The sequence below is a fragment of the Excalfactoria chinensis genome, chromosome 6, assembly GCF_039878825.1.
Source record: "Excalfactoria chinensis isolate bCotChi1 chromosome 6, bCotChi1.hap2, whole genome shotgun sequence".
In the NCBI taxonomy this organism is placed as follows: Eukaryota; Metazoa; Chordata; class Aves; order Galliformes; family Phasianidae; genus Excalfactoria; species Excalfactoria chinensis.
The window spans coordinates 25,497,035-25,523,503 of NC_092830.1; the positions used below are offsets into that span (position 1 = coordinate 25,497,035).

At 45.9% G+C, this 26,469-nt stretch overlaps 1 protein-coding gene across 7 annotated transcripts in view; it reads right to left on the bottom strand.

The window, feature by feature from the left end:
- Positions 1 to 20,985, bottom strand: part of LCOR (ligand dependent nuclear receptor corepressor) — a 73,069-nt gene extending 52,084 nt beyond the window's left edge. For 2 of the 7 annotated variants that reach the window (XM_072340885.1, XM_072340891.1), the window contains exon 1: positions 20,801 to 20,985. In XM_072340885.1, the coding sequence (XP_072196986.1) occupies positions 20,801 to 20,893 (93 nt within the window). In that variant the 5' untranslated portion in view covers positions 20,894 to 20,985. Of the gene's footprint in view, positions 1 to 20,796 lie in introns of all 7 variants that reach the window. The other 5 variants (XM_072340884.1, XM_072340890.1, XM_072340889.1 and 2 more) reach the window with 3 other exon arrangements.
- Between the last annotated feature and the right edge of the window lie 5,484 nt (positions 20,986 to 26,469).

Consider the following 26,469-nt stretch of genomic DNA (forward strand, 5'->3'; position numbering starts at 1 on the left):
CGCCACATGGATTTGCAGGGGTGGAAAGACCCTCCAATGTGTACATACTGCATCATTAATCTGGCTGGTTGATCAGGTCAGGGTGTTGGGCTCTTGGTTTCCAAGTCAGCTGCAGACCACGAGGTTTACTGTCTGGTTTCCCCCACAGCTACAAAGCACCAAGGCAGGGCATAACTCTGAAGTGTTTTCATGTACATACTCGCATTTTATTACTCTAGGAAATAAAGCAGAGCACACAGACATCACAGAAAGATAACTACCCAGTTACCATTTCCCCGTGAAGTAAAGGCAGCTTTCTTAATGGCAACACACAACTTAGTAAGAAAATACATACACCGTTCACTTTTTATTTTCTTACATCTATCTCAATTCAAAGATTGTGCTCTTATTTCCTTAACTTCTAAGTGTGAAGTTTCAGTGGGCAACCAGACACAATATCCACTGGGGAGAAACTCTACCAACAAGGCAGAAAGTTTGACAGATCCAAAGAGCCAAACAGCCTAAGAAAGCACTCAGTAGCACAAAACATCAGAGAACAGAATTTTTTTAGAATCCCAAACATTTCTCAAACTTAAAGGGATTTTTTCATATCCAGCACAAACAAGTTGTTATTGTTTCACTGTCAGGCAAAATTAGGACATCGTTACCTACCAGCATTTACCTCCATACACCATGCTACCCCAGCACAGGGTAATAACAGCCTGGCAGTCAATGCAATTGCTCTGACTAGAAAGAACCTCCCACAGAAGAGACAGTGTCCAGCAGCAGGGTCAATTCACTGCTCTGCTTCATTTCATGGCCATAGTAATGTCCCTGCCACAAAGTCAGGTGCGCAGGCAAGAAACAGACTGCCACAAGCAGAGTATGGGTATGGTACAAAAGTGTGCCAGAGGTGCAAGTCAGACTGACTGTGGCAATAGCTCTCTTTCTTATTCCCCAGCATTCCTATTTAAACAGGTTTCCTTCTCCTAGCAATTCAGTGCTGACCCACATCATTCTGTCTGCAAGGCAGCCACTCAGTGAAACCAGAGCAGCTGAAACAATTCAGCTAGAAAACAGCTCAGGAAGGGTAGGCACAAGCTGCTGAACCCACCTAAACACAGGCCACCAGCACCAAAGCATCTACTAAGCCATCATTCTGCTCCAGAAAACACTTGGAGTGTGCCTTAGTTTCACCTATTTATTTATTTATTTTTTAAACAGGAGATCAGTTACACCAACATTTATTACTAGCTTGGCACAGTGCATTATATCTTCTCCTACATCCTGATCTCAGGTTATATGCAGTCCTTCACCATCTCTACCTCTATGACAAAGGCAGAGAGTTTCAAATACAATCAAAGTCTGAAAAATGGACTGAAAGTGTGATTCTACTTAGAAAACTAGATATAGTTGCATCACCCATCATTTAAAATTTGATGATGATCAGGAAATGGCAAGGACCTGTGAAAGTTTACTGAATGCTTCTGAGCTGAGAGGCAGCTTTTATCTTACAGGTAAGCCAGGAGCCATTTGAGTCTGTTATCTGTGACTGTAAGAGTCTATCTTATGCTAAAGAAACCTCTGGCGTAAGCCATTACATAATTGCCCCAATGAAGAATAGGCCTTCTGACTCCAGCTAACTGACAGCTTCCTGACAATTCTTAAGACATGCAAGGATACACCACTTTATCAAGTCGAGTGATTGTTTTACTGCAGCGGTAGTGAGAAGAAGGATCTTGATCACAGAAACAAAGCCGAATCTTGACTGCAGTGAAGTGCACCTGACATCTTAAGAAGGCTTCCAGAAACTCTGGAAAGCACCCATAGCTTTTTCAGACCGATGGTTCAGCCTCAACTCAGGTAGAAATGATGATTTAGGTGAAATCACGGGGTATGCCAGGCAGCTAACAGAAAGAAGGCAGGATCATTAGAAGTGGGGACAGAAGGGAAGCTATTCACCTTAAATTAAATAATTAAAAATAAATCCATACAGAGGAAAGGTTCGTAACACCAAAAGACATAAGCTACAGAACACAATATAACAACTAGCTGTCAGAGCTCAAGTTGTATTTCAAAACGAACCTTAAGTGATGCATCTGTGCACCCACAATGCAAGGAGCAAACAAACACAAAGGGAGCACCGCTGAGCTTAAGAACCCAGCCAGCTTCGTTGCCCTTAGCATAACAGTAGCAAAGGCACAATGGTACAAAGTAAGCACACTGTAACTCTCACACAGATCACTGAGGATACAGTTGTATTACTATTGTTACTCTTGTGCCAGGAAAAAATAAACAGCGGCAAAAATATCCCTACTTGTCCTTCATTGAACACTTGAGAATGCACCACTAACAAAGAAGCCAGAGCCCTGACCCTCCTTTAGATGCCGAGAAGTAAGTAGGGCTGCTGACAGCTTCATAACAAAAAGTTACAGCAGCCAAACTTTTGGTGCTGAGATGAGTTGTGGGAACTGAAATTGCCAGATGTGAGGGAGCATTGCTGGGAGCAAGGGAGCTTTCTTCTAAAAAGGAAAAAGTAGACACAGATGCAAGAAACGTGCAGTTAGGAGTGATGAAATAGTCTGACCTCTGGTGCTCAGTGGAAACTTTCCTCAAAGACAAAGTCACCAAGAAGTCTCTCACTGTTACTGAGATGCAGCGTTCGCCATCACATCAGGTAGCAATTTGTACTAGTCTTTCAGCTACAGGCACACATCCTCAGTTCCATCAGCTATTCCTGCAGATGTGCTTCATGGGAGAGGCACCCTGCTTCTGTAGGTACTTTGCATGTTGCTACAAGTGGGATTACAGTGAGTTTTCCTTTCTCCTTGACAGCAACAATGAATAGAAGAAAAGCTGCTTAATGTTGTTGTTTCTATCCACACTTTTCCCTTTTCACTGGCAATATAAACAACTGAGTAAGCACATACAGAAGAAAAAAAAAGAAGAAGAAAAAAAGCATCTTCCCCCCCTCCACATTTGTAGACAATTTCCTGCCGTAGTCCAGCTATGCCAGCAGGAACAAGTGGCAGGACCAAGGACAGCTGAGATAATAACACTGCCGAAATCAAGACCTCCACTTCACTTTCTTGTTCTGGGACTGTCTTCTTCAGGTGGGAGACAGATGCATGAAGCAGGTACTGGATCAGAACTGAAGATCACATTCAGAACAAAAATCTCAGTATTTGGGTTGATGCAAAAATAATGATAAACATCCCTTATGATGGCCATGCAAGATATCAAAGTTATATTCAAGTATATTTTCTGGATAACCGCAGTAAATTTGGTGCCTACAAGCATATATGACAGTTTCAATTGCACTTAGATGAGTCATATATGCATCACTTTTAGCTCCTACTATCATCTTTAAGTCTTCCCCAATCCAAGTAGTTCTATGCAAGTTGACAAAGCTCAGTCCCCACCACGTCATTTATTCTAACACATTATCAGATTGCCATAATTCAGAAAGTCATGTTACCCACACTACTTGGTTTGAGGCAACCCCATCCCCCTCACAGCTCTTGTTTTCCTTTTAGTTGAAGTTTGATACCTGAAAGCAACGTGTGCAACCTGAACCTGAACCTGAGAGAAGACAGCAGTCCCACTAAGCTTCCGTACACTAAGTTTCTCAAACTCAAACTACAGCAGAATCTCCAGTATACTCACAGTTAACCAAATTAGGGGGTTTCTATGCAGGAACATCAAACTGCCACAGAGGCATCTGCAGGTCAGCCTTCCCAAACAGCAAGCCTTGTTTGGATTTTGCAGCTGGAATCCCAATAAAAAGAAGCCCTAGTAGACCAGTTACTGCCTCAGGTCTGTTCAAAGAATGAAGGCCCTGTTCAGGATGCTCTGCAGATCTTCAACTGATTTGTTGGTGGCAGCCTCCTAATAAGCTGCCAACCACAAACTGCCTGTTTGAAATCTGAATTCAGTTCTCCAGGTAATATACAAACAAAGCTTCTCAAGCTTGGTATTCCACACCATGCTGTGCTTCTGAATTCAACTGAGACCAAAATATCTGTAACAACCTCTGTATGAAGAAACAACGGAGCACTTTGCTGTTTCTGCTTCACTAGAAAAGCTTCCAAGCTCTGCAGATCAGGGTCACCATCCACTGCTATTGTATCCAAAGCAGCTTTTTTTTTTTGTAACTTCTAGACAATCCTTTCAGAAAAGAATCCCATAAATGGATTTCCTAATCCCTGGCTAGGAGCTGCCAGCAGGACAACTGTATAAACAGTGAAGGAATTTGATACAAACTGCTTCTGCAGCTTACACGCAAATCATCTGCTTCTAAATGATTTCAAGGCCAGGGTGGCACTCAGATATTCAAAGCTACAAAACAACCTCACATCTGTGACACTTTGCTACCATCTTCCCTGAAGTACATTCTTTCCTACAGAATTATTGACATATGATTTTATTACATATTATTAAACTAGGGTATCACACATATTTAATGAACAAACACAACATGAAGAAAGAACACGGAACTGCCAGAGATAGCATGTGCAAGAAGCAAAGATAACTGTTTCATGCATGCAGCCTACTTGCCACCACCATCAGTTTCATACCTTCCACCCTCTGCAGATTATTTCTCTACAGCCAGTGTTTTATTAGTGCTCTTCAGTACCAGAAACATTCCCATGATCAAGGAATATCAGACATCTAGCACACACTGAGCTTCAGATTTTATGAAATTAAATTAATTAACGGCACTTAACGAATCCTGAGTTCCCCTGAAAACTTGAAAGTGATCACAACATACTTGCTTTCTTATAAAACCACTGGAGTAGCACCAGAGGGGCAAGCGAAGGAACTAAGCATGGAAACTGAATGCAGCAAGATACCAAAGTGTTGCAAAACACTGCACTTTTCAAGCACGTGGTCTTCAGAAAACATCTGCCAGAAGTAGCTAAGCCAAGGAAGAACTGCAGTCTTACCCAAATTTATTATCCACACACAGAGCTGGACAGTAGGCGTGAAAACACAGAAACTGTAACCAATTAATTCAAAGTGTTAGCCAAAAATACTGGTAAGAGCTTTAACAAAAGAAATTCAAACCGCGTGCAGAGAGAGGTCCCTTCTGTTAAAAGGGGACGAGAACAGAAGAAACTCATTGGAAAACAAGGTCTGCAGAGGAACCTGCAGAGTCCACAGCTACATAATGAACACCGCCATCAGCATCCCATTCACTTCAGTCATTGAAATAGTTGCTTACAGTAGTGCTTCAATCAATAATTCCATTAAATGGTCATACTTGAACAGGAGACATTCCAAGAAGTGATCAACTCAAAAATACATATTTTAAAAATAGCACACCAGTTTAATGCTGACTTCTTAATCATTGAGCTGATAATTACCACCAGATAATTGCTTACATAACAGAAAACATGCAACCTCTCATTTTACAATAACTACACAACCACAAAATACATTTTAAAGGAAGCTGTACTATCATTGCTGCAACAAACAGCATAGGGCTTTGCTCTTCCAGATAACTGATTCCTTACAAGTTCCAGAGTAACAGAACCTGCAACATGAGGATTAAATCTATACAGATAGACAGGTACAGATATTCAGCGTGCAAAGTCTTACAGTTACTCGATGCAAGTATTCCTACCGATATTTGACTATTTCAAGTATTTCAAAATCCCTCCTAGGCTCGTATTCATTCATTCAGAAGTCTGAAGCGGTCTTTCATAAATATCTCGAGCACAGTCTGAAGATTGTATATGTTCCTGGATTAACCTACAGTTAATCTTATTAGACAAAGAGCCAAGATTTTCAAGAATGAACACTAGAGCTGTAACACTAAATAAAGCTGGCTCATTTAGAAAGCAACCAGGAAATTCTTCCTTCTCCTGCACCCATTTTGAAGTCATCAATAAGCAGCAGTCAGACTGCAGGAAAACTGTTTCTACCAGCATGCTTCTGAATATGCATAACGCCAATAAAGCTAATTACATTTCAAAAAATAATCTATGTGCAATTAAGATACTGGCAACATTTTAATGCAAAAAATGGTTTAAGTATACTAACATCCTAGTCTTGGGATATCCAGTCAAGCTACGCAAAGAGATGTGTTTGTCCCTTGCATACTCCCAAATGTGGAAGTAGGATCAGAAACTGGATCTGGAAGAAAGGGTAAACAGCATGTTAGTTCATTCACAGAGGACACTACGTTTGGAGATGTTGCAAACATTAGCAAATACATCAATGCCCTGAAGAGAAAATCATGTCAGTTTTGAAACAAAAATCTCACAAAAAATAACTTCAAACACTCAATGGAGAGGAAACATGGGGGATAGAGGAAGAAAGAGAGAGTAAAATGAAAGAAACCTAGAAGCAGCAACAGCGGACAGTCAGCTGAACATTTGCAATGAAAAACAGTTTGGAGTTGCAGAAGCATCAAACAGAGCAGGGAAATTAAAGTTCTTTCTACAGTCTTTTGAGTCGGTAACAATAGCCATTTCCTAACACAATTGCCAGGGACTGAAAAATTCCCCTTCACTCGCAGCAAGTGGAAAGCTCTTCTCAATGGCAAATCAAGTTCTGCAGGAGGTAGGGTTTAATTTTTTTAAAGCAAAGTTAACATACGGTTAGCATAAGCCTACGCAGCAGGTTTTTCCAGTACTTCTGCTGCGTGAGGCTTTGTGCAGGAACAGGAGGAAGCTAACAAAATGAATCCATTTTTACAGGTGCAACTCAACCTTGTATTGTTCAGATTTATTCATGTGGTCCCCGAGCAAAGAAACCTAAACAGCTCGTTCAACCGTTTGCAAGAAGAGAATTAAAACCTTTCACCCTCCACTTTAGCCCTTGAGTTACTTCTCTGAGAACAAGGATTTCCACTCGTCTGTGGCAGCGGATGCCCGCTCCACCCAGCTGGAGGGTCAAGCTAAAGGCAGTCGGCTCTTTTCACCTCTGCTGATGGCCTTCGAGCACCTTCCTTCTCCCCTGCTCCTCCTAAGCTCAAATGCAGCAGGTTAAGTAACCAGTGTGTATCTCTGAGGACTGTCGAGCCTTTGCTCTTCAGGAAGGCTTCCAGGCATGAACTGTGAAACATTTATTCTACTTCATTCCCAAATAAACAGAACAGAGTAATTCTGCAGGACTTGTTACCCTCAGTAACAAGGTTTCAGTGAAGAACCAAGCACTTTATACCCAGGGCAATCCACAGATCGAAACCAGAAAGGAAGGAAAAAATAAAGGGAAAAAAAAACCAAACAAACATACCAGCACAAAAGAACAAAAAGAAAACCCCTTTCAATAGAAGCCATATTTCTGCCTATCATGTTGCTGCCTCTTAGAACAAGCTCCAGCACAGTGACTTATGCTTCAGTTTGCACACCATCATCACGTCCAAACAGGAGACTGAAGGCTTTCCCTCCTGCCTCCTCCTGACAACTGCTAAGCTAAGTGATTTCTGAGGTAAGTCATCCTATGGCATCCTACAGCTTCTGCTTGCGGTGTGATGGTAAGAACAAAGAAACACAAGCCCATCTTTCCAACTTGCATCATAAGGAAAAAGGTGTACGATTGCTCTTATTTCTGTAAAGACTAAAAGTGCAGGTCACCCAAACAGGTAAACAAACCCCTTAGCTTAAGGGATTAAGCCAACATGAACATTCAGAAGTATGTTAATTATTCTACTTTGGGGTTAGAGTGAAGATTACCATTATTCTGCAAGAATCAGGATCAAGAAATCCTTATGAGATCCCTACAGGAGGGCATAAAGACAGTGAGACTCAGCTGGTTCGATCTCTGGAAGCTACTTTTTGTTGACAACGGGTAATGATGATCCCAATGTCTTCATTATGGTATCAGTTTCTCTATAATTTTCTATCAACATTATTAAAATCAACACACTGGATTAAAGATTTATCTACTTGCTGGAGATACACTGCAATTGGAGGCATATGAACTAGGCAAGACAGCACTGGGTGCAAAATGAGGCTTGTCCAACTCAAGAGCTTTAAAGGAAGGGAAAAAAAGCCACAAGAGCAGCAAAACACGTGTGTACAAAATACACTGTGTAAGTGAACTATGAAAAGCACAGTAAGACCACTCAAAATTCCACAGCTCACTAAACTAAAGTTCCCAGAAGACGGATCACTGCTAACTGAAGGCTACCGCTACAAGGAACTCTGAAACGTCTTCAATGTCACAAAGCTACTATTACTGATTACCTGGCACTTTAATCCACAATAAATCCACCTCTCCGCTGACAGGGCTGATCCCACTCATCCTCTCCACCCCCTAGATGCTCACTCATCTTGCATTTGCAAGGCAACTCGACAAGGTGGCTCAGGGATCAGTACCACAAATTGTTGTCACGTGAAAATCTGCTTCTGTCACACATTGCCTGGACGCTTTCTATCTGCCTGTCACAGGACAAAGGCTTCTCCTGAAGGATTTTCTATACTGATCATCATTAAACACCTGTAACCTCTCGCATTGCTCATGAAGGTTAAGTAACATAAACATTGTTCTTTATCAGAAATGAGTGTCCAAGTTACTGCCCAAAACTGCACCTAATATGAACGCAACACAAATTCACACTCCAGCAAGGGCTGCAGTTGGACTCGCGGTCTCCTCAAAGTCATGCTGTTACATGCACTGTTACAGTTGCTCTGGTGTAAGGTGACTCAGACATGTCCCAGTCCCTCTCTTAAAAATGTACACTGAATTCTTGTAGCATCTTCTACAGATACTGATTCAAGTTGATGCATCCTAACCTCGATGTCCAATAAATGTTGATATTTTCCACTAAAACAGCCATTTCTCAGAGAACGATTTCATTCCTTTTCAGAAATGTAACTTTCTCCAGAGCTGTTTTTATTACTGTAACATAGTCCAGTTTATATATAAAAAAAAAGATAGCCCTCTGTTTGGTTTGGAAAAAGAACAGCTTCTGGCTCAACAGCCAACAGCGCGTTCTATCAAGTATTCTCAAGGACCCTTTTCTGATGTAGTTTTTCCAAAAATAAAGGCTTTCTGATGCAGCTCTGTGCTGTCCTAAACCGTAACTCACCAACCAAGGACAACCACATTTTACAATGGCTTTTTCTGAATAATCTCTATTAGGCTTTCTAAGCTAAAACCAGAGAACAACAACGTAGCACAAACCACAGCACCTGCTTACCCTCCCTCAGCAGCCTCTCCTCTCAGCTTTATGCTACAGCTCCAATAAGCACAGGCTTCAGAAGAATATGCTTCCAGGAGGACAGCAGGTACTCACCTAAAAGCACTACCACCAAAACACGAGCTATTCTGTCCACCTCTCAAAGATGCTTCATTTGAAGGGCTGTCAGCATTTAGTCAGTGGTTCTGCTACCTCCAAATGAAACAGCGCTGATTTTCCCTCAGGCAGGCCTCCGCATTTGTTTATGCTCAGCCCCATCCCACCCCATCTCCTGCCCCCCCCAAAAACAAACAAATAAACCACTGCTGGAAACACCTATTTTAAGCTCGATTTTGCTGAAAAAGATGTTTTGCTGCTCTGGCAGACCTCTCTTTTTTTTTTACTGGGTTTCACAGACAAACCTCCCAGCTACACTAACCATACCATTTCACATGGTACTCACAGCCCACTTATTCCCAAAGCAGAACAACAACAATTTCTGATTTTTGTCCCAGATGCGCTTTTGTCCTTCTTCAGTGGATGCAACCAAACCAAGTCATTATACAGCTAGTAACATTTATCATCTCCTGTTCTAACAGCATTCTTTGTGAAGCCTGACCCTCACTTATGCTAGACCCAGATTTCCAAAGGAGACCTAGTTTTAGAGAACGATTCACTTTCCTTCACTGGTTCCTAGAGGAAGGACTCCTGGGATACCCCAAAGCTCTGACGCTTGTGACCTCAGAGCTCTCATCCTCCTCTCCTCACACCAAGCTCAAGGGGAGGAGCCACCTGAGTAAAAGAATGCATCACCAAGGAGATCCAAAGGCTGCAGACAAGCATTCTGCATGGTATTTCCAAAAATTAGAGCAAGCTTATGACTTCAGCGAGGCCACTCCGAGTGAAAGATCACGTGCCCAAGATCAACCAAATCTGCTTTTGCTCCTAACACCACGCTGAGCATGGACTGCCAACGGCGAGATTGTTCCTGCCTCGAGGAAGGGATCCCTGCCCATGACAGCTCACCCGCCAGCCAAGCTCCAGCAGCTACCTGTGCCCTCCCACAGCCCCTGCAAAGGAAGGGCTGGCAGTTCAGTGGCACTTCAGACCTGGTTTACAAACAGAGCCAGGTACAACCACATGGGCAAAAGTAAGGGGCAGCAAATCACAGCGTTCAGAGCAAGAATCATTTTTAAAAGAAAGCTCTGCCTCAACAAACAGAATCTCACAACTACGCTATAAATTCAACACTCTTAACCCTGTAAGCCTGCCAGTAGAAACCAGCTCTGCAATTAGCTCTGTGTGCTGCGTAGATGGAACCATAAAAACCCTCCTAAGCAGCACCACGACATGCTGAGAGCTAAGACCTGTCTGCTCTAAAGAGGAGATCAGGAAAATCACTCACCTCTTCCCTGAGTCTGAGTATGAAAGAACTATTTCTCCTCTTCCCTTACAACAAAGCAAAGCCCTCTGAGTTTCAGTACCGGATGAAAGAGAGAAAGGAGAGAACCTCAAGCAGGTTGTAGGGTTAGGATGCTGAAATACCCACAAGCATGAAAGAAGGACAGGCTGGTTTCTCGGGAGCTAACATTTTCACAAAGACTTTTCTTTTTTTAAGTAGGTTTACTAGTCTCAGTGCCGAAAAACCCAAATGAAAAGTTTCCAAATATAACTGCTTACTTTCTGAAGTTTGTGAGGTGTCATCACAAGTGCACTTAGCTGCTAAAGTTCATCAACATGTCAGTAAGTATAGACCAACAAAGCTGTGACTGACTTCTCCGTGCATGCCTTCCCCTCCATCACCCACTACATACAAGCTGCATAAGGCATTCCCTAACACAGCAGTCCCTGGGCTACCTGGCATAGAGAAAATTTCAAGTCCTATGTGCTCTTCTCATTTGGAAGCACAGAATTCAGTTCAAAGTACAAGCAGCAGGAAGACATATATTCAAGATTAGTCACAGGCAAACAGATGATTTAGGAACAAGAACCGATCTGTTTGCTACAGGCAAGGAGCCTCCATGGCAGGACGGACTACCATTCTGCAACATCTTTAACTTACAAAGTCAATTTTTAATCTAATTTGAAACTGAGTAACTTGTTGAAGGGAGTAACCTCTGAACTCTATATTCCATTTTGTCCTGTTATTGCACTCGGTCTGCGAGCTCAGCCATGGTTCCAGTAAAATAAAGTGAGCTGCAGGAGGACAGGATGGGCTACTTGGGCTTTGGTGCTCAGAAGAGCAACGCAAGTGGGGATTACCAAACAGCTTACTGCCCTCACCGTGCTTCTGGCACCCTGTACTCATTAAAATAAATAAATCGCCCTTCTTGAGACCAGAAAGGCAGTTTATCTTTTGCTTCTGACTATCTGCCAACACACGGCACTGACATCAGCATACACTGGAGCCCATGTACTCTACATTTCATTCACAGCCTTGCCAGGGAGGAGTACTAATGAACTCTTCCGATTCTGTAGCAGGAGTTTGGCCTTCACAGCACAGCTCTTGGAAGGGGAAAAATACACAAGCCTTGATTCTAGGCAGTGTTGCACTTAGATAGACCTACATAATCCCATTCTACCCTTTCTCCAGAAGCTAGCTTTCGATCTGAGCTTTTCCAGGATAAGCCAGTTTAGCGATATCCACTTTTGGTTAAAACTGGCTTCAAAATAGTAAGGTACGAGAAGAGAAAGGAAAGAAAGCTCAACCCTAATCTAACAGATGACTAACTATCATCTCATACTCCAACACCTACAGCCACTTCGGAAAAGAAAGCAGCCCTTATTTACAAATCATTTAGAAGTAATTTTCTAACCGTGGGCTCCTGAAAAACACGAAGACCCCACACAACTTACACTACAGGCAATAGGATTGTTTTTCCACACTTGCTTCTTGCCAGCTCCAGGTTTCAAATCACCGACTCCAGAGAGCTCTGGCAAAACAAAGTTCTCTCGACAGTTTAGGCTTGTTCAAGAGATAAACAAAGCATTCCTGCTGAATCCAAGCGTGCATACCCAAAAGACCTCAGCAAGGCCTGTCTCAACACAGCACTGAAGCTGCCTGCTCCCAGATCACCATGCATCACTCCAGGAAAACTGCAGAGGGCACAGATTTTGTGAAGGGTGTACAAAAATACTCCTGTAAGATACCAGAACTGGGTCCTCTTAACATCTTAGCATACAGTGCCAGAAGACGCATTTTAGCACTGTATGAATGCACAGGATGACAATGAGGGCAGGGAAGTATAAGACAAAAAGACTGTAGGCAGTATGTAAGCATTTAGTGAGCAATACCAATGCCTGTACTCTAGTTGTTATAATTTTATCTAAGCTACAGATGAATGATAACCACGGAGGTAAGTGAAACATTCTGCCTCATGCTGAAGATGAGAATAACTTTTCCAATGGACATTTACAGCCAGCCAAGGGCACTTCCCTTCCTTAGCAGCAAGATCGATTAGACTGAGAAACTACAAGCAAAAAAAAAACCACTGTAGATGCTTCTTTTAAAGGAAGTTTCTGTCGCCGTCTGTTTTGGAAGCCAATTCTAGCAGAGGGCCCCTTTTTTATTCAAAAAGACAAACAAAAGACCAAGAAATCCCAAGAGATATTACAGTATCATGTACACACACATTTAAATTCCACTAATCACCTTAAAATATTCAGTGGAAAGGGATGAGGCAGATACGCTCCTCCTTTTCTAAAGGAAGTAAATGGAAGCACTGCTTTAAGAAGACTGAATTTAGGTTTCCTTAAGGTCAAAAAGTAAAATCATTTCCATGCACTTCTGTTCTCTTGGTTTTGCAGAGTAAAATGGAAGTTATTACGTACTGACCTCTGCAAAAATCGTTCTTCACTCAAATGATCCAACAGCACATTTTCAGAGATGCTTCAAGAGGCCACAATAAAGGCCCACCAAAAAAGCAGCTTCCATCACTTCTGCCACTATTCTAAAACTTAACCTAGAAGGCAACCAAACCTGAAACAAAGTCTGCAATAATCCTTGCCTACCTGCCACTTGTTTGTGAATAGGACAAAACAGCAAACAAATAAATGGTTGTACCCAGAAGGCCAAAGCCAAGCAAGCCCACTTGCTGGCAGCAAAGCTAATAAGACCCAATCACAATCCATTTTGCACATTGCAACACATACTTCTCAAGTGCAAGCCTGAAAAACGCAAACCCAAAAGGGGCTTCTTCTGGCCACAAGACTCCCTGGCTGAAGCGCACAAGCAGCTTGCTCTCACTCATCTGAGGCTACCCCAAGACAAAACTGACCCAAACAGTTTCTGGTTCATTAAGCACAGGCAGAGTACACAGGAGGGCTTTTGCACATGAATTGCTATGGAAAGTTGAACAGCTGCAGGACTAGCCTGTCCTTGCAAGGCAGGAGGCTGATCTCGGGTTGTGTTACACAGGTAATGCAGTTAGGTGCTGTCTGTCTTCCAGTGGGAGCCAAACAGCAAGCTGCTGGGCACAACCCACTCCGACACCACGACATGAAAAGCATCAGCACTGTGGAAGGAGCAGTGTGGGGAACTGCAGGCTGCGGGGTGAAACTTTCACATCCTTTTGTTAACGTAACCAAAGAAAAGAAGAAATCAAGAAGCGAGCAACTCTGTAGCTCCATTACCTGTTCCTCTTCTTACTCTGCCAGTTACTCCACTTCCGAAACACGACCACTACCACTCAACTCCAACAGCAGCTGAGGTGGGAGGAAGGTCACTGTGCACAGACTGACCTATGCAGTTCTCTAGTCAGATATTGAAATGCACACGTTATGTATTAATTAAAATAATAATAATAATAAAGTTCAAAGAGAAGCAGGAAATTTTTCATTAGTAAACTCAACTCAAGAGTTAAGAGATCGCCTGGTAGCCTCTGCTATCTTTCCACACTGCTGGATTCAGCTTCTGAAAGCTTCCTTTGTTAATGAATACTAGGCTCTTGTCCAGTCCTCTTTTCTCCCCCTTCTCCCTTCCATAAAATATCATGGTCCTCAGGGCATAAGGAGCATCCTTTGTCTCCCTGCAAGTCTTCCCAATGCAGCCACTTTGCAGCCGCTTCTAGAAAATGCAACAGGATTACCAGCTTCTCTCCTTAAAGGAAGTGGAAAAATTAAATGGACGCATCTAACAGCAGTTTTACAACACAGGAAGTGACGTCCTGCAGAAATGCTGAAACACCATAACCTCCACTTCTTCTCAATGGGCAGGCGGCGTTGAAGAGTAACTTAAATCTCCTACTCAGCTTTGAGAGCTGAGTTTCTGTCAACTCACCCTAAAAGAGCACGTGCTACTGCTGCACAGCATGGAAAACAAAGTAAATCTGAGGTGAGAGATAAAATGCTCTGAGGACAAGTGAAATCACAAATCATACAACAACAACACAAAACTATTACAACTTTCTTCAAGAGAAAAAGAAAAGCTGAAGCTCTCACATTTCCAAGAAGATGCTGAGGCCAAATGGGTTTTACAGGAGGAGCTCTAAGGAACCCCAAAGGCCTGCAGAGACCCTGGGGAGAGATGGTGGAAAGCTGTAACTCATTAATGGACATACTGGACAAGAACAGCCAGCATGGTTGGAAAAGCTAAGTCCACATGATTAGTGAGCGAGCATGGTATGAGACACAGAGCTTTGAAGAAAGATAGAACCAGGGAAACCGCTTCACACAAGTGAACATAATGCACGTATAAATTAGCACCTACTCAATGAAAGACAACTTGTACATGGGGTAGGGCTGTTGAACTGGTGTCACACATCACCCTCTGTTTCTCCATCCCTTGCAATGTTGTGGCACAGAATTAAATATATATATATATATCAATTGCTTCCCAGCCAGGTGCAGTCAGGGCACTGATTCACTAGGGGCCACACAGAGATGTGCATTACAAGGGTACTATTTGAGCCAGCTCAGACAGTTCTGCCAGTAAATACAACCACAGTCTGTAGTGTCATTAAAAGACAGAAGAACACAACTCAAGAATTCACTGTCATTGGAAGAGGCTGTCCTGTGTCCTGCTCTCTCCCCTTCACCCTGTGGCTGTGACTCCATGCAGTGCTTCAGATGAGCTCGGTGCTCACCTCACACCTAAGCAAGATGATTCAGGTCACCCCGTAGCACCAGAAGATGGCTGGTTCTGCAGAGCCTTCTGTTCAGTGACAACGAGCACTGCCATGGCAAGAGGTAGAGCCTGGATTAGTCCAGACAAACTCCTCTGACCTGTCCTCAGACAACCCTGGAAGCCTTGAATTTCTCGGAGAACTAAAGCATCCATCCACAAACCTCCTAGAACTACAGCTTCGTTCTCTTAACGGTGAGAATATGCACGCACAGGAGGGCAAGGTAGAAGACTGGAAAGTCCCCCATGAAATACTGTAGCCGTGTCGTTTCGACCCCCATCAGCATGAGACGGCTACCTCTCTCTAACCCTACGACAAGCCTGTCTTCCTAAAAGTTTGCCTAAACAGACTTTAAGGGAGTATTCTCTTTGCTATGTTTCACTAGCAACAAAAGAGCACAGGTTCTCAGACAAAAACCGCACACAAGACTTGTCTGGATGTAAGACAGCCTAAGATGGCAGAGCATTAAGACATTTAAGAGCTACGTGATAAGGATTTAGACACGTCAGCAAACGAGCGTGGATTTCATATCACCCATCCTTAATGAAAGTGCAGTTGTAAACTCAAATACTGCTGCGTAAGGAAGTATAACCTCGGTATATGTCAGAAGGGGCATAAAGAATTTGAACAGTCCTATGGCTGCTCTTCTTAAACGGTGCTACTAACCCCAAACCATTCATCTGTAGGATGTATTGGGGGGGGTTCAAATACAAATCCTACAAAGGTGTCATCGAGATGGATTTGGACTGTTTTGTGCTGTTAAGTACCGTAATTCATTTTGAGGAGATCTATTCAGCGTGGATGGACTCTGAGCGTCGTAAGTTCTTAGTTAAAAATTAAGCAGAAGAACCCATACTTCCTGCAGGATGTCCGTGTCTAAAGAAGGAAACCTCCCACCTTGCAGCAATGATTATTACTTTGCACAAATTTAAACAGACGTCCATTAAAAGCCCAAACAAAGGCAGTCATTTGGCCTCGTCCAGAATTTCATCTGACAGCGAGCAGAAGAACGCGAGATGGCACCACACAAGGGGACCATCAAGATCTCTTGAGTATGCTTTAGTTTGGTCAGTCCTGTCCCTACCAGAGCAGAAGCTCTTCTGCATTCACAAACAGAAAAATGAGGGTAAACGTGATTTGTGGAGAAGCAGAAGCGATATCTGAAACAGATCTACATTCATCCCCCGCAGTTCACCTTCTCAGACGCACACCATCCTTCCCTGAACATTTAAAGTAAAGCTAAATATCAAGCTGTAAGTTTCATTCCTTAGAACTAAAGATTCTTATTTTTAAGTGACAGCTGCCTCAATATTTTTTTTTCCTGGCGTAACTGCCATAAAAGTAATTCTCCATCCCTGCATTCCTACTGCAAACGGGCAAAAACGTGCACAGAGCAGATCTTCTTACACAAGCCTTTAGCTACTACACTGCAAACTTTCTGTACAACAGATTGATATTGATACAAATTGCCACAAGCTGCAGCGACGCTCCATGCAGGTTGAGATGAGGCAAACAGCACCACTTGCACATTTGCTGTGGGCATGGAGACAGATAACAGTGTAGATCAGCTCTACATTTAAACTTTCACTTCAGCCCAATTTCTGCTAACTTGTTTTTATTGCTATTTTCCATCACCATCAGGGTTATAATAACCTTTCTTATTTTGGATCAAAGAAATACAGCCTGCCCTTTGAACTAGAACTTTGCTAAAGACCTGGAGCTCCAAGCCTGCTCCTAAACCAGTGAGATAATGGGGCTAACTGCTCCGTAATTTGGAAGCTGCAGCCAGTTTCTATCAGCTATAATACTGGCTGGAAGTAACCCAACTGGTCATCAAGATAAGGAAATGCAATAAAGATTTCTGAATTATTCCCTGTTATACACCTTCACTTGATTAATATTAACTTCTAATACTTCCTGATACATCATATTTCCTCCACAGAGTCCACGCTTTCGCCCTTAGCCCTGGAAGGCTACAAACGGGTGTTGAGGAGCAGGCAGCGTTCAGGTACTTGGGTTGCAGGATGTCACCGGCAGTGACTGTTTGAAATAACTAAATGGAAATCGTTCAGCTGATTTTACTCATAAGCTGTCAAAATAAGATGAAGTAATCTCTCAATGAAGCACTGACAGAGTTCAAGATGGTTGGAAAACGAATACGGATGTTGCAGGTTTTCCTTTTGGATCATTTTGTTACACAAACTAGCATCACAGCTAAGGAGAATTAGCACATTCCCTTTCTCCCTCCCCCCAGCACAAGCTGTAATTCAGTCAGGGCGTCTCTAGGAGTACAGCTAATATTTAACAAAGGGCCAAGCATCACCGGCTAGTAGAAATGCATGTGAATACCTGAAACTATCACTCTAGTAACCACACAGCACTGCAGTGCCATTACTGCCTGCCTGAAAGCTGTCAGGAGGGTTTCAGGAATCTGTGGGTTCTCTCTGCCATCAAACTCTCTGCTGCTTAGCGATGTGACCTCACTAACCATTTCCAATTCAGCAAGTGCCTGAACAGCGAGTGACTGGAGGCTGGGAGAGAAACAGACACACAAACACAAAAAAGAAGAAAAAGCACAACGTACATTCACATCCAGGCATCTGCTTTTGGGCACTGAGAGAGACACCAGCACTCGGGGTTGGACCAGAGAGCAGGTACGCCAGCATCAAGCACTTAACACCTGGTATATCGTGTCTCTAGAATCAAAATACTAAGAGGGCATCAAGATGCTGCTCACCACCCTACGGTGCACTTCAACAGCCCAGCACACTGCACAACCAGCTGAGAAACCCCTTCTCCATTGCCATGTAACCCAGCAGCCACCTTTTCCCCTGCCACAAAGAAAGGAAAATGGGGGCTGAAAGTGCACGTTGAGGAATGGAGACTGAAGCCAGAGCAGCTTCCTGAGCTGCCTCCCACCAAAACTGTGCTGGCACAACCACGTGACAGTTCTAGATGATCTGCATCTCTCCCTGTGTGCTCTCACTCTTCTCCCTTCCATCAGCTAGACATTCTCATCCTCGTCCTTGCACTAGCACAGGTACGTGCTTGGCCCCACAGCAAGCCAGGTCAGAGCACTATGCTGGCAGATTATTTTGCCAAGAAGATGGTGAGCACTGCTAGCACACACCCCCTGAAATGGCTCACTGTGGGCAAAGCTGTTCTTCAGTCCTCCTGTGCTTCTGCTCCTGTTGGGAGCACAACTTTAGCCTGACAAACTGTCACGAAGCCCCAGAACAGCAGGGGCAGCCTATTGCAGAAACCAGAGGGAAAAGTGAATTACTTCAGCCATGTTTTATAGCCAAACGCACCAGTTCAAACCACGGGCTTCATGATTTCTGATCACCCTGCTGTGTGCCAAAAAAATCACTTCTCAGGGAATGGTGCTAACTCAAAGAACCCTATGTAGTGTCAGAACTAGACAGCAGCTGGTATATGGGAAGGAACAAGAGCTCTACCATTCTTTACCTCCCCACATTTACCTTCCTCGCTTGTCCCCCGCAGGGAGAAATTCTTAAGACTTCTAAAAACAATCAAGGTAGAAAAACAAAACACTTCACACATTTAACAGGCCAGTTCACAGGCCTCAAGGAACATCATCCAAACCCACTTAAAACGACAGAGATGTATTTGGAGCAAGCAGTTAAGATAACAGTGTAATTCCATCCGGGTATCCTGGATCCGTGCAATAAACGTCCAGTAACCCCAGGAGGAAAAAGAAAAACCAAAAACAAAAATAGGTAACAATTAACACACTTATACGGCCACACCATTTATGCAAGATCCATACTAGGAATAGGGCAGGTCCCAAGACCTCATAAAGCTGATCAATTTGAAGCCGAAACTATTTACGACACGGGGCCATCAAGATAAAAAGCCCCACAGCGCTGTTAAACTTTGGACTTGATTTTATTAAAAATGTTTTTTCTACTTTATCTCCAAAAAAAAAAAGAAAGAAATAAAACAAAATATCCCAAAAGCAAGTGCGTGCTGAGCAGTGCCTGCGGCACCTTTTGTTGCAGCGCACTGAGGGACTCGCAGAGTGAAATCTTGCAGGGAGACAAACGTATATCAAATTTAAGTGCAGGGAAGGGATAAAGGAGAAGGCAGCTCCCCTGGGAGGCGGCGATTTAAATGGCTTCAGGGAAGTGGGACAGGGTGTGTTTGAATGATGGGGGGTGCACTGATGTTAAGTTTTAACACTTAGGGCTGCTAAGAACTTTAATAACGTGCTTTCTCGGCTCTGCAGATGACCAACTCCTTCAGCTCCCCACAATTTTCCCAAACAGCACCATAACGAACAGACAATTCCTGTGCTTCAGAGCTGCCGTTGCGGATCTTGCATTGGGGTGGAAGTGTTCTGCGCCCCCTTTCCTTCTCACTGCTCTCTGATTAGGTTCCAACCCGCAGGACAGCGGCACTGGAGGCTCCCAACCCCAAGCACAAAGCAGCAGGACAGAGGGGAAGATGAGACGACATGCTGCGAGCAGGGAGCTGAGAAAGGATGAGAACAGGTGATCCCAGCAGCAAGGTAAGAGGAGATGAGAAAGGAGACACAAATAAAACCAATCCAGCTTGAGCAGAGAGGGAAGCCAACAAAATACACCTAACAGGACAAAGTTACCAGCTCGAATCAAAACGAACCCCTGCAAACTGGATCTAGAAACATCAATAACCGGTTGGAAGGAGAACCCAACACCTTCAGGCAAAGAAGCTGTTTCTTAGCGATGGATTGCCCTTGGATTGCTTTATGCTCCAAGCAAGCTAATTGCTTCTATTCATCTGGAGTTAACGAGCACCTAACTCACAGGTCCATACGCACAAACTAAGGCACATACGGAGCCCGGCGCCTGCACGGCAGCACTCACAGCTCCGGGTGGAACCAAAAATGGTGTTTTAAATCCCCGATAATGAAGCAGGATGCGGGGCTGACCCACAATAAGAGGTTTAACTGCGCACAAGGAACCAAAGTGAATCTGCAAATGTTGTTACAGATTACCTACGTCGAGCGGCCACCGCCAGCTTAGGGCCGTGTTCGCATATCTAAAAATGAGACGAGGGTTTGTGCCTGGTGAGAAGGAAAAACAATATAAGGGAGAAGGGGGGGGGGGTAAATACTACTAATAAAGGCAGAAAACAAAAAGCAGGAGGGCAGCAATCACACAGCCCCGAGCCGCGGCTCCCCGCGCCCACCCGCAACTTTCCGCCCCCCGCCTCGCCCCACGCCCGGGCACTGACAGCGGCCGCTCCCCGGCGGCGGGCGCGGCCCGGCCCGCCCGTAAACAAGTTTGAAGGGGCCGCGGCCGGGCCGGGCGGGGAGGAGCGGGCGCGGCGCTGACAGGGGCCGCACAAAAGGGCAGGACCCCCGGGCGGCGCCCTCCCGCCGAAGGGCGGGGCCCGGCCCGGCGCCGCTCGCCTTCACGGCGGCCCGCCGAGCGGGGGAGGGCCCGCAGGCCGCGGCCCCGCCGCTCCCTCCTCTTCTTCCCTCGCCGACTCCGCCGCCGCAGCCGCCGCCGCCGCCGCGGGGCCCGGCCCGGCCTCCCCGCCGCGCCGCCCGTCCCTCACCTACACAGTGAATGAGCTTGTGTCGCCACGAATCGAGCTGGTGGCGGACGCCGCGCCTCTCGATGGAGCACTGCTGCCGCCCGCACGGGCTCGCCATCTTCTGGGCGGCGGGCGGGGGTGGTGGGGGTGGGGGCGGCGGCGGGCACGGCCAGGGGGGCAGGGACGGGAAGGAAGGGCCGCGCGCCGCGCCGCGACACGCCCACCCGCCCTCGGCGCCCGCCCCGCCGCCCCGCGCCGCGCAGGCGCCGCCCCGCCCCGCCACGCCCCGCCGCCGGCCCCTTCCCGCCGCGCGCCTGCGCGCTCGGCCGCGCGGCCTCCTACGCCCGCCGCCCGCACGCACGTGAGCGGCGCCGCCGGCCGCCGCGGGGGGGCGCCGTTCTGAGCGGCGTGTCGGGACGGGGCGGCTTCCGACGGAGCGCGGCGAGCGGCAGGAGGCGCCGGGGAAGGGACGGTGCCGCGGGCGCCCTGCAGTGCCGGTGGATGGGCTCCACAGCCCGGCAGCCCCACGCTGACAGGAGGAACGCGGCAGCACCGGCTGTCCGAGAGATCGGAGCGTGAGCTTGGGAAGGCGAAATGGTGCTGCCCGAGCCTGCTGCGGGACCGGCTGCTGCCGTCCGCCCTTCTTGCATGCGGGAGGAAACAGCTCGCCTTGTGTTACATCACTCAAGCGGGCAGGAGGGATCTGTAGCCACAGCTTTTCAGCAGACGTTCTTCCTCTGCTGTCAAGTAGAAATACAGCTGGGTAAGCAGCAAGGCCAGAGATGAAACCCAGGAGTCACGACCTCCTTTCCCCCAGCCCAGCCACCGGCATCATTACCTTCCCTCCCGTGACCTTGTCAAGCTGCATCCAATTAGGGAGCCGGGAAGGCCGGGGGGTCGGTGCTGGCGGCATGCAAATTTGGCAGTAGGATGTCCCGGAGGTGATGCTTCCTGTGCAGACAGAGAAGTGCTCGTGCCCCATTCAGGAGCGCTCACGTCTGGGATGTGCTGTCCGTCCTACTTCAGAGCTCTGGGCTCATGGTGCGTGTAGGTAGGAGCCTGTCTTACAGAAGACCAGGACAGCTCAGCTTGGCTTGTCCAGCAGAGAGAAAGCAATTACAGAACGTCATTGCTCCACCAGATCGAGTGGGGAAGGGAGATAAATTTCAAGGAAGGGATGGAGCTGTTTGGAGCTAAATGATAGCAAGAGAACAGGTTACTAACTGGCCTTTAATACACAGAACTAGGGGATGGTTTCTAATTCACTGCAGGAAAAACTTTCAGCTTGTGTCCTCGCTGTAGAACAAAGAGAGTTTGGCCGGGCCTGCCCTGGTAGGGTGCAGGGCCATTTGGAGCCCCTCATCCTCGCAGCATACATTTGGTGTAGTCTGAGATTCAGTGGCCAAGGCTCATGGTAGTGGCAGCATGGCAATAGCCATTGAGCTGTCATTATCTCCTTGTTTCTTCTGCCCTGAGATCACATCCCTGCTGTGACAGAGATGACCCAGGTGTGGACCATACGATGCTGGTCTTAAATTGACGAATCTCCAGTTCAAGGCAATTTTGTCATCTTGCTCCTGCCTGGTCCTTCCTGCAGGCTGCCCCGTGTTTCCCTGTCCCAATTGGCCACTCACGCTGGAGCAATACTGGAGTTGTCATCTCAGCAGCTTTTCACCCTTACCCTACCCTGACACCATTCTGTGCACAGCCTCCACAAGCCTTTCTTTTCCTAGGACGGACAAGAGGAATTTCCATAGCTCTGTAATGGTCTGGCTCTTGCCTAGATGATATTAGCAATCTGCCAGTGCATCTGTTGACAGAATCTCATGAGCTTTCCACAGAGCGTGCCTGCCTTCTGGAGAAAATACCTTGCCCGAGAGCGCCTGAAAGTCACCTGCTCTAACTTTGACTCATGAACCTTTGACTGTGTCGGTTGTGCCCTGCAGCACCCTGCCCTGCCTGTGGCTGGCACTGAGCACTCCCACGGCAGAGCTGGCAGGCAGGAAGCACGTGCTGGCTGATCACACCTCGCTGTAGCTGCATCATCTGTAATCTTGACCCCGGCTTTTATTTTAAGATGAGGAAGGCATGAACTAGAGAGCTAGAGAAAGGGAACGGTCTGGCAACCAAAAAGTGGATTAAATCCACAGGCTTCCTGTGGGGAAAGGTAAACAGAGGGTCAAAGTCAGCTTTAGAAAGAGGCAGCAGCATTGGGATCACTAGCCAAGAGCTCAGAAGACTAGAGAAAGGCATGAAGAACAGTGGGACTGTCCTCAGGAAAGCCTGCACAAGTGATGGCAATGTGGTGAAACAGCCTTGAGTATGCTGAGGTGACAGCAGATCCAACTTGATCCTGAAATTAGGCTGGCTGGGGTCTGATACACCAGATCCTGTATCATGCTGCTCCAACCAAACTGGATGCACCACATTTGTGGGCAGTACCGCCAGCAGCTTCTCCTCTGCTTGCTCCTGCAGACACCTCAGCACAAAGCCGTAAGCTGGGGCTCTGGCCTCCCCCTGCTCCCCACTGGACATGAGGCTCGCTGCAGTGGAAGCGTTGTTTTCCCCCTGTTTCACGGTGGCTCCCCTTTGATGTTAATTGTTTGCAGGCAAAGTTTAGCAGAGAGCATAGCTGTTCTCTGGTTCATCTGCTGGTTACTACTGAGCTGCCCAGACCAGTGGAGAAAATGCTTTGATGTTAATGAGCTGCAGACAATTTCACTTAGCACGGAGCAGGGCCTGGCATCTCAGAGGTAAGGCTTTCAAGGCAGATGCTACGGCAAGTCTCTCCAACATCCGTTCTGCCATAGGAACAGAAAATACACAAAAAGACATTAGAACAGAAACTTGTCTTCTCACCAAGCTGTGCACCACACCTGGTATTGTTACGGTCCCACAGGTACTAGTGGCCAGGAAGCAGGAAAAAAAAATGGCCCCATGAAACAGCATTGTGATTATGGGATTCAGTGGAAAAAGGATTTAATCCCCCCTATAAAAAGCCTGCCTCTCTGGTCTGAGTATGCAGAAATGTGAGAAGGGGATGGACTACAAATTGCTGGTTTGCAAGAGTCTGCCTCCTGTGCGGCTTGCAGCAATCCTACACTGAGAGCAGCACCTTCTCCATCAGCACATCTGAGTGAAACAGGCCAGCTGCAGTGAAACAGGGCTAGTACCTTAATGGACACCCCAGTGGGTACCACAGTCTCAGGAGGAGTCTCTCAGGAGACAGTGAATCCTAAGCTGGAACAAAAGCAAGTGAGGGAAAAAAACCACAATCCTCAAATTCAAGTTTGTAACCCACTGCAAGTCATCAGCAAAGTGCATCTGACACATCAGGAGAGCTCTGCTTCCAACCACACACTATGAGGCTTCGACTGAAAGAGCGAGCATCCTAGTCCTCTGGGGAACCCCCGGCCAAGCAGAGCCAAATGCAGGCTATGCCTTGTCAAGTAGAGCAACAAATGAGACCTTGCTGAAGGTTAAGCAGAAACATGCCTTATTCTGAGGAACTTGGCTTAGCTCCAATATATTGCCTTTGTTAAATGATTTATAGGAACAAGAGAGAGATACTGACTTCTCAGTTTTCTCTCCAGGACACGACAGTTCCCTGCAGCAAACTTGAGATTACAGAGGTAAAATAATGCAAGCCAGGGCTGAGTGCTTCTTCTCATACTATTCCAGGGAGGATCTCATGCAAATATGTGTATCTTATCCTGCCATTAAATAAAGGGTATTTTTTTTTTCTTTCCCCCAGAACAAATAAATGAAGAAGTGAAAAGGAAGGTGGGATCATACAGCAGGCTGTGATTGAACATGGGCCAAAGGGAGAGCACCGCAACTTGGAAAGACTTTGGGAAGATAAACTAACCTTTGGCAAGGCATTCATCCCAGCAGAGCTGTGGGCCATGCTTTGCACTGCGCATACAACCTAACATCCAGCATGGCAAACAAGAGGAAACTGGCAGATGAGAGGAAAGCATGGTGCTGCAATGCACAGACAGGGAGAAGGGAAGTGCTGCGATATGCACTGTTGTGAGCCACCGTGGAGTGCACACATCCATGGGGTGGGTAAAGTGGGCAGCAACGAGATCCCTGTTTCAGAGTTTTGCTGTCCCACGTTGCAGCAGCTTCAAGGAGAAGGACAGACTGCTATCTGGAAAGCAAAGGGGATCTCTGTTGAGTTCAGGGTGGATTTCAGTGCACAAGACAGTGTGCCACCAGCAAATGTAATGCTTGTGTCAATAAACAAGAATAGATTTGGAACGTGGGCTGGGGTTTCAGAGGGGCGTTTATCCCCATTAAAGAAACAGGCAATCTGGCGGGCTGAACAGTCAGGCTAGAAAAGGTCACCTTTGTACCAAAAGGAGGGGCACATGTAGCAAGGTGCACTTCTAACTGGTTCCTTCTGAACTTGTAAGGTGTAGCAAAGTCAGCTTGTCACTGTTTCTAGGAGATATGGAAACATTCACCTGAAACCAGAACAGAGCTGGAAGTGCCCAGCTGTCTGCAGCAAATACTGCCCCAGGTGGTTCCTTCGTAAGCAGAAGCCCAATGCTTTACCACCAAAAGTCTCAGAATGGGCTCAAAAGCAAGCAAAACAAACCAAACCAACCCAAAAAACAACAAAGGAGAATAGCATATAAAGCCCTTGAGTTACACACTGATGCTCTCAAAATGCAAACATGACATATTTTTCCGTGCTGTGTGCACCTGAAGGATTTTGCAAGTACTGTTAGCAAAGCAAAGCATGTGGTCAGAAGGCCCCTTCTCCTTAGGCTGTTGCTGGGGCTGTGTCCAGTACCCAAGAACTGCAAAGCAATCCAGATATGAAATCACTGCATTATTCAGTGCTGTGTGCAATCTGCTACTTAAGCCAGCCTTGGTCATCAGGAAGTGAAAACCAGCAAATTAAGTGCCAGCTTCTGAATAGGGATGGAGGAAAATAGAGAATGATTACCATACCCTTCAACCCATCAAGGATTCCAGAATGCATATAGAAAGCTGTATGTTTTTGTACACGGGGAGCTGATCTGAACCAGTAGCGGTCATAAAATGCTTGTTTCCATTGCCAGAGATGAGGGAGGTCTCTCAGCTGGAAGTCTCTTTGCTTTGTTTAAACTACCAGAGGAGTCTGAGCACTGAAATGCATCAAATATACTGAGCACATGCTGCTGACCGGACCACCTGATTAGGACAGAGGGGTGAAAAACAGCTTAGAGCAGCTGTCAGTGGAGAAAACATGATCATAATAGGAGATATTAATTACCCCCAGATAGACTGGGTGGGTGCCTCGTCGAAGAATGATGCAAAGACTGTATTTTTAACCTTGAATGGTTCTTAGAATGACCTCTCAGAGGAACTGAGTGCAGAATGAACTCTCACAAGTAGCGCATGGGAGGCAGATAGAAATGTAAGAGTGAACAGTAACTCTGTCATAGCAAACACAATGTGCTCAAATTCATTACTGCCGAGAGGAAGAAGCGGGGACAGAAGTACCACGCAGTGCAATGCGACTGACATAAAGGAGATGGGTACGTTCTCCCTCAGAAGGCAGCAAGTATAAAATTTGGGCAATAATTAGAAAGGATTTTAAAGTGGCTGATGAAAGGACAAAATGTTTTGTGAGTGACACCGAGACCCCGTGTTTAAAGCTTCAAATATGCCGTCAGTCAAAATATGCTAACGAAGAACTGT